Below are 8,959 nucleotides of genomic sequence, written 5' to 3'. Positions count from 1 at the left end.
CAAAATTTCTCTGGTCGGGTAATATCGACAATGCGAAGGGTGCGAAGGTTGCTTGGAACACGGTTTGCCTCCCACAAGCAGAGGGTGGCCTTGGACTTAGACGTTTTTCAGTCTGGAACAGAACTCTCTGTCTAAGATTCGTCTGGCTCTTATTCTCGAACTCTGGCTCTCTTTGGGCACAGTGGCAAAGGTTGATACATCTGAAAAATAAAAGCTTCTGGGCTATTGCTGCTACGAGCAAAGACTCTTGGACATGGAAGAAGATCCTTAAGCTGAGACATGATGCAATAAGGTTCTCCAAAGCTACTCTGGGCAATGGTAAACGTATCAGGTTCTGGTTCGACTCTTGGACCCCCTTTGGTCAGCTGATTCATTATTTAGGAGCCGGGGGTCCAAGGAGTACCCGCATCCCTCTGCACGCCTTGGTGGAAAACGCTTGTAACACTCAGAATTGGAAGCTGGCGATGCCAAGATCTGAGGAATCTTTAAATCTCCATGCCTACCTGACAACAATACCTCTGCCTTCTCAAAGATCGGAGGATGATGCTTTTGAATGGTGTGTGGACGGTGAATGTAGCGACTTTTTTTCTTCTTCCCGCACTTGGGAAGCAATGAGACCTCGCGCTGAAGAGAAACCATGGGCGGAGTTGATATGGTTTAAAGGAGCGGTCCCTAAACATGCATTCACGATGTGGATTGCAAACCTCAACAGATTGCCTACTAGAACGCGTCTTGTCTCATGGGGCTTACAAGTACCTATCTCTTGCTGCTTGTGTTCCATCTCGGAGGAGAGCCGTGATCACCTCCTTCTTAGATGTGATTATAGTTCTGAAGTTTGGAGATTAGTTCTCGATAGACTTAACCCCACCCAACAGGGGTTTCAGTCTTGGTCAGAACTACTATTGTGGATTAATAGCTCAAGTGCGGCGCCAGCACCACTGAGGAGAATGGTAACTCAAGCTACGGTCTTTCACTTATGGAAGCAGCGAAATAATGTTCTGCACAACAACACCTCGCTTCCCATTTCGGTGATCTTCAAAACTATTGATCGGGATGTTCGTAACACCATTTCAGCGAAGCGCCACCACAAGTGCTTTACTGATCTTATGATTTGCTGGATTAGATGATCTAAAGGCTGTCGTAACATTTTTGCTATCTTTCCCATCCTGTTTTACCTTGTTTTTTATTTCTTTTTTGCCAAGGTGGTTTCAAACTCTAGAAAGATTTGCTTTTTGTAAATCTTCCCTTCATTTTATAATGATATTTACAGTTTAGCAAAAAAAAATCTCACCGGTATGGAATTCGACTCCACTCTTCCCATTTTGGAATTTTGGACTATTGGGCTGGTCAGTTGTAAATTGACAAAACAAAAAAAAAGTACAATGGGCTCAGGTTTTACTTCATCTTTTGGGCTCAATTTTCAGGTGCCATCTCATTCGTCTTCTCTTTCCTCTCGTCGACGGACTCTGCTCATCCTCTTCACTGATCTTCTCTTCAACTTGTACTTCTTCTCCCTCTGGCCTCTTTCTCTCCATTAATTTCTCTCAAACAAGCTTCTTCGATCTTCACCGTGTTGGTAATATTCCTTTTCTCAGGCCTGTGTTGGATTTCACAGTAGATTAGTCGTGATACATAATCGTAAAGTTTTCGATTTTAGAAATTGAAATTTTAACTGTTTTAGAGAACTTATTGTTTTAAGGAAATGGAAACCCTAGTTTCAGGTGTTGCTTTGCAATCGCAAAGTTTCCGCATTTTTTGTTCATTGTGATTACAAGATTTCTCCCGTTTGTTTTACATTTGTTAAGGCCTTTGATTGAGATCTTCAATTAGCTCCTGTTGATTCCATTGGAGCTTGATAAAAGGCATTGCTTTGCACTATTCTGTTTTCTCAAGTAGTTTCTGGTTATCCTTTCAGATCTGAGTTACAACTTGTTCAGAACCCAAAAGATGAACAAAGTTGTTATTGAATGAACATTTTTCGGATTTCGATATTGTTTCAGGATGGCACATTCTCTTAGCTACATCTCCACCAACTTGAACAGTCTAGTCCTTGTTCATCATCAATGGCATAGCTTTGGAACGTTGGTCTCGCCATCGAGGAGATTCGCAAGAAGCATTAGAGCTGTGCAAGAAACCGAAGGTCCAAGAAGATTAATCGATATCATAAGAACGGTTCCTGAAATCTCAAGAAATTACTTCAAGAAGCCTTCAAGAAGAACACTTTTCGGAGGGATCTCATTGTTAGGTGGGTTCTACGTTGCGCAGACTATCTCTCTCTCCTTTGGAGCTTTGGGTGTGAACGATGTTATTGCTGCGGTTTTATGCGTTCTTTTAACAGAGTATGTGACGAGATTCTATTATAGCCGCACCACGGTGACATTTCCGCTCGCTCTGCTTAATAATTTCAAGATGGGTTTCACTTATGGTCTCTTCATTGATGCCTTCAAACTGGCTAGCTAGTATGTTTGTGTTTGACTGTTTGGTTTCACGACCTTTATAGTGTTTCGAGTTTCTTTGGAGGTTTCCATGAGAATAGCTAGATTCAGGGGTTTATCGACATCTATTGGATGATAGTATGATTTATGAGTCTCAAATGATATGAGATATTCGAGACAAATGTATACCATAAGCTCAGGAAGAATGTTTATAAATAGCCACAGTAAGTAAAATAACAAAGATCACTAATCAGAGGATAAACAAAAAACATCTAAGAACTTGCAACAGAGATGAAGCAATCACCACGTAGTGAGATTTTAAAGTATTATAAGAGGGTTTTGTCTTGAATCCCGAAGCTTTAAAGAATTTAGTGGAATTAAAGACTCTCATGGAATCAAAGATCAGCACACTTATCATGGAACCCAAAAGGAATTTACATGATCAGAAATCCAAGAACTCAATAGCTTCATTAGAGTCATTCCAAAGGGGTTTTTTGAAAATCGAAGATTCTGGTATAAAAGCAAAAATACTTGACAAGAAGCCTTAAGATCGATGAAGCATGATCTTTGTTTGAGATGGCATGAGCTCAGCCACAAGCTGCTTGTCATCGTGCTTGATTCCAAGATTCTTTAGTGTCCATATCATCTTCTTCACCAGAAAACCAGTCTTCTTCCTCAACGTCTCTGCAGTAACCCAAAGCAATGAGGAAAACGCTTGGCCATCATAACGATGAATCCTAGCCCTAGAAATGTTTCAGTGGAGTTCAATATACATCTTCATGAGTGGCAGAAAGAAAGAATGGATTCTTCTTGAAAAGGTTCACACAGATAGACCACATCAAAGCCTATAATCTCTGATATATATACATTGAATTTTTTCTTCTTCTATTAGAAACAATCTCATTAATCTCAGGGTTTGAAGCTCCTCTGGACTGAAGCAACTTAAGCTTGCGACCAAGAGATTTCTCAGCATGCTATAAGCAATCGTGGATAATCCGTAATGATGCTAGAGATATGAGAATATGTGAATCCATAACACCTACGAAGACTCAAAACCGAATTAGGAATGCCCTTGTCCTCAAACCTTGCATAGGCAATAAGGAAACATGGACCTCATTCTCGGCTGAAGGAGAACCGATTTGAGCTTCAAAAGTATAGGAAAATGTGCCATCAAGTTGATGCCATGGCCTACGTAGGCGGTTATAGCTCATTAAGGATTGATGAGATTGAATGCGTCGAGGACATTGAGTGGCCGCTGATAGCCACGTGGTGGATACACGAGAGGGGATAGTGGCACCATAGAGTCTGAAGTCATTCCTTGTTGCGTGAGTGTCTTTGGACGTGTTGTTGGATAAACTTCAACATTACTTGATGTCCAATATTTCCTTAATCGAGTTGGATTAGGATAAGAAAGGCTTAAATCGGCTCCTTAGTTAATTTAGGATTTATCTGATACTATTAAGAAAAGGAAATTGGTTTTACTATATATATATAGATGTCTAGCTATGACATTCATATATGAGCTTTAATGTTTAGGTTTTGAGTTATTTTCCTAAGCATTAATATAAGAGAGTTATTCTTATTGCAAAAGCTAAGAGCTTAAGATCCTTTATTTGGTATCCGAGTTTGAGGAAGAAGCGATCCAACCCAAGTTATGATAACACCAAGATTATACGTTATACAGAGATATGGGAGACGTAGTCCCTGCAATTCAACCGAAGGAGACGGTTTTGTCTTCAATAAAATGTGTGATGCTTTCCACCACGAACTACACCGTATGGGTGTGAGGATGAGAGTGATGCTGCGAATCCATAAAATCTGGGAAGCAATCAAACCAGGCTCAACGGACTCTAACAAGAATGACATTGCAACAGGCTTAATCTTCCAATGTATTCCGGAGAACTTAATCTTACAAGTCGGTGAGCAAAAGTCTCCAAAAGAAATATGGGAAGCGATTAAAACACGTAACCTTGGTGCCGATCGTGTCAAAGAAGTAAGACTTCAGACCCTAATGTCTGAATTTGAAAGAATGAAGATGAAAGACACAGATACAATTGATAACTTTGCGGGAAAGATATCAGAACTTGCATCAAGATCAGCTGCACTTGGAGAAACGATTGATGAACCAAAGCTTGTTAAGAAGTTTCTCAACAGCTTACCGCGAAAAAAATACATCCACATCATCGCTTCTCTGGAACAGGTTTTAGACCTGAAGACAACTGGATTTGAAGACATCATCAGACGTCTAAAAGCCTATGAAGAGCATATTCTCGCTGAGGAGAATCAAGACGAGACACAAGGAAAATTACTCTATGCAAATTCAGAACAACAAGATGTGTACGGAAGAAGTAGAAGACGAGGATACAGAGGTCGAGGCAGAGGAAGACGTTTTAATTTTCAAGACAGAACATTGGATCAAACAGATACAAATCAGACAAGAGAGAAAGACCTCTCAAAAATAATTTTCTATCGCTGTGACAAGCCTGGTCACTTTGCCTCTAATTGTCCCGACATAATCCGTAAGCTTCAAGAATCAAATGTCGCTTAGATGGAAGAAGTCGATGATGACAAAACAGTTTATATGCATGAGATCATATTCTTGAATGAAGACAAACTCACACCAAAGAACTATAAAGGAGAGGAAGGCGTATGCTACCTTGATAATGGAGCAAGTAACCATATGACCGGCAACGAACTATACTTCTCGGAGCTCAACAAAAATATTAAAGGCAAGGTGAAGTTTGGAGATGGATCATGTGTGAAGATAGAAGGAACGAGATCCATTCTATTTCAAAACAAATCGGATGAACATACCCTTGTCAAAGACATCTATTACATTCTCGATCTCAAAAGCAACATCTTTAGTTTAGAACAAGCTACTGAAGTCGGGTGTGATGTTCGAATGAAACAGGATTATCTGACCGTCCATGATCCAAACAACAGACTCCTAGTGAAAGTGGTGAAATCACCTACTCGGCTGTACAAGATCAAACTTCAGATTGGTAAGCCCATATGTCTGTACTCGCAAATAGAAGATGGAACTTGGAAGTGGCAAGCAAGATTTGGACATATAAACTTCAAGACGACCAAATACATGTCTCAAAATAAGATGGTTCATAATAAGAGACGAGAAGAAGATATGTGAGTCATGTTTAGTCGGAAAACAGACACGTCAAAGTTTTCCGAAAGCAACCATGTTTCGAGCTTCAAAGCCACTAAAGCTTCTCCATGCTGATTTGTGTGGACCAATAACACATCCTACCATTGCTAATAACAGATATATATTTGTTATCATAGATGATTTCTCAAGATACATGTGGACAATATAATTCTTTTGAAGGAAAAAGGAGATGCATTTGAGAAATTCAGAGCACTTAAACACTTAGTCGAGAAGGACTTCGGAGAAGAAATCATCACACTTAGAATGGACAGAGGAGAAGAGTTTACTTCCAAGGAATTTCATAAATTCTGTGAAGCAAGTGGGATCAGGAGACAGTTGACAGCACCTTACACACCGCAACAAAACGGTGTTGTTGAAAGAAGAAACATAACTTTAATGGAGATGACGAGAAGCATGCTCAAAGCCAAGAAAGTTTTAAATTACTTATGGGGTGAGGCAGTGCGACATGCCACTTATGTTATTAACAGAATCCCCATAAGAGGTCTCAACAACATGACACCTTATGAATGCTTCAGAGAGAAGAAACCAAATGTGGAACATCTAAAGGTTTTTGGATGCATGGCCTACTCGAAAATCGACTCCGCAAACCTCAAAAATCTAGATGATAGATTACTATCTCTAGTTCACCTTGAGATCAAACCAGGTTCAAAAGCCTACAGTTTGTACAATCCTTCAAATCGAAAGATAGTAGTAAGCTGTGACATGGTGTTCAATGAGAAAATGAGGTGGAGCTGGAAGGAAACAACATACAGACCAAGCAGGGATCCAGGAATGTTTCACATGAGGTGGGGAGAGGTTGAAATACATGGGAGAAGGACCCGTTATAACATATACTTAAAATCAAGATGAAACAGAGAACGAAGGCACTCATGATTTCGAGAATGATGAGCATGATAACAACGATGGTTCAGACCATAAATCGAATAATCATGGCAGTGAAGACAATTATGAAACACAAGAAGCACCAGTGCTAAGGAAATAATCTCGCCAAGTAAGAAGACCAGGTTATCTCGATGATTTTGTGCTCCAAGCCTCTGTTTAGTGCAAAAGACTTCTCCTCTCAATAGACGGGGAGCCAAGATGTTACAAAGAGGCAAAGAATTGGTTAGAATGGAGAAAAGCATGCGAAGAAGAGATTCATTCGATTAACAAGAACAAGACATGGTCTCTTGTTGATCAACCAATCAACATAAAGGTTATTGGTCTCAAGTGGATTTTCAAGATAAGAAAAAATACATATATGGCACTATCAACAAATACAAAGTGTGACTCGTTGCTAAAGGCTACATACAAGAATCAGGTGTGGATTTCGATGAAGTTTTTGCACCTGTTGCTCGAACTGTAATCATTGGGCTACTGATGGCGCTGGCTGCATCTTATGGATTGGAAATTCACCACCTGGATGTAAAAATAGTGTTTTTACATGGTGAGCTGAAAGAAGATGTGTTCGTTGACCAACCAAAAGGCTTTGAAGTAAGAGGTGAAGAACACAAAGTATACTTACTCTCAAAAGCTTTGTATGGTTTATGACAAGGCTTGGAATACTAAGCTGGATCAAATCTTAAAAGGCATGAAATCGAAAGGTGTATGAAGGAAACCTCGGTGTACCAAAAAGAAGAAGGAGGAAATCTGCTCATAATTGCTATTTATGTAGACGATCTATTTGTCATATGCAACAATCCCTAGGCATTAAGTGAGTTCAAGGAAATTGGTTTTACTATATACATAGATGTCGAGCTGTGACATTCATATATGAGCTTCTGGTGTTCAGCTATTGAGTTATTTTTCTAAGCATTAATATAAAAGAGTTATTCTTATTACAAAAGATAAGAGCTTAAGATCCTTAAATTGTATTAGGTGAATTAGCTTCAAATACGAATTGGTCGTGAATGTGAATACGTGTGTGATGAAATTCATGAGCCCTAGGCTTGCATTCACTAGGTAATCCAAATTACTCTTTCCAATCTTTATAGCTGATGATATAAGATTGAACCTCACAATCTTATGAACACATGATTTCAAAGGCTCTCGCCTTGAATGGAGGGTGGATGAATGGTGAAGATGGAGATGAAGGTTTTGTTAATTGAACCACAAAAATTGAAAGAACAACTTGAATCTCACAGTTATTTGATAAGTACTATCATCGTACTTGCACTTGGAGGAATAAAAGGAAGCCATTGGAAACAGAGGATGCGATTGATGACGTGGCAAATACAGAAGAAGAAAAGTAAAACAAAGACTCAGAGTGAAGGAGAAGGTTTGCTGTTACGAGTTAGGAGACATTTATAATTGAAAAGAGAGGGAGATTGAATTTCTTTATGATTTGTTTATTGTAACTCAAGATGCTATGAGTCTGAGCTAGATCGCTATGAGATCTGGAATCTAATTGCATTCGCCATGAGAGTGTAGCTGGATTACAACAGAGCTTATTAATTTTAATTCTGTACATATTTAATACAATATTATCTTCTCTCTATCATTGGTGCGGTGACAAAAAGACGAATCCAACGCGACGAACTCAGAAACAAGATATGATGTCAACGCCGAATAATTCACCATTGGGATCTCGATTTCAAGACGACTTCGACGATTTGTGAAAGAACAAACTCTAAAACAAGGTTAAAACAAACAAAAAATAGGTAATGAGAATTTTTAATTTTCACAAAAAACCAGCACAATTTTGTGGAAGAAATGGTTTATTTTTAAAGAGAATAAACTCTGCAAGGGCATATGTTGGTGTCACCGTGATCTTAGACATTTGACAGAATCCAACTGAATAAAAACAAAAGCTTTTAAGTGTGGGACAAGGATATAAAACAGAGCACAATCTTTTTATCTCTTCAATGTCTGAACTTCGATCTACACAGTTTGATTAATACTATCAAAGGTCAATTTACAGCTTGAGCTATGAATCTTGATGCAATCATTACAGATTGAGTTGTGAATTTGTTGTGTTTGAGGGTGGTATTAGCGATACCAGAAGCAAAGGTCATGACAGCTTAAAAAGAGAAGAGAGAGAGAGGAGTATGGTGTTGTCTTTGATGTAGGAGACATTGGAAGTAATTAGAGAGACTTTAAGAAAACTAGAAGTATCCAAGCAACGGAATGTGAATCAATCATTTTTTTATAAAAGTATTTTGGATACTTTGGTGGATCTCATATTTATTTCGTGATTTTGAGATAGTATGGCTGAGAATTGTGACATAGAAGAGCTCTCCTTTTAGAAGATGTCTTTTTGTAGAGTATTTCAGAAGGAGCATTTATAAAAGCCAATTTAAAATAGAATTGGATCTTTAGAAAGTTACATTGACTCCAAGAGAGTTAATCATATGTGTTGGATTGG

General features: G+C 38.8%; 2 protein-coding genes across 2 annotated transcripts in view; both read left to right on the top strand.

The window, feature by feature from the left end:
* The first annotated feature begins 1,424 nt into the window (after positions 1-1,424).
* LOC18020552 (uncharacterized protein ycf20) lies at positions 1,425-2,644 on the top strand. Its single transcript, XM_006403246.2, has 2 exons — positions 1,425-1,576; positions 2,001-2,644. Exon 2 carries the CDS (start codon positions 2,002-2,004, stop codon positions 2,458-2,460), a length of 459 nt encoding a protein of 152 aa, XP_006403309.1. The 5' UTR covers positions 1,425-1,576; position 2,001; the 3' UTR covers positions 2,461-2,644.
* Positions 2,645-4,983: 2,339 nt separating this feature from the next.
* Positions 4,984-8,959, top strand: part of LOC112087499 — a 20,440-nt gene continuing 16,464 nt past the window's right edge. The window contains exons 1-2 of the mRNA XM_024157413.1: positions 4,984-5,547; positions 5,776-6,401. Of these exons, the coding sequence (XP_024013181.1) occupies positions 4,984-5,547; positions 5,776-6,401 (1,190 nt within the window). The remainder of the gene's footprint in view (positions 5,548-5,775; positions 6,402-8,959) is intronic.

This window comes from Eutrema salsugineum, unplaced genomic scaffold, assembly GCF_000478725.1.
Source record: "Eutrema salsugineum unplaced genomic scaffold, Eutsalg1_0 scaffold_17, whole genome shotgun sequence".
Taxonomy (NCBI): Eukaryota; Viridiplantae; Streptophyta; class Magnoliopsida; order Brassicales; family Brassicaceae; genus Eutrema; species Eutrema salsugineum.
This window is presented reverse-complemented; position numbering and strand designations above follow the sequence as displayed.

Coding starts and splice junctions, on each gene's coding strand:
- LOC18020552 (XM_006403246.2), top strand. CDS start 2,002: ATGGCACATTCTCTTAGCTACATCTCCACCAACTTGAACAGTCTAGTC.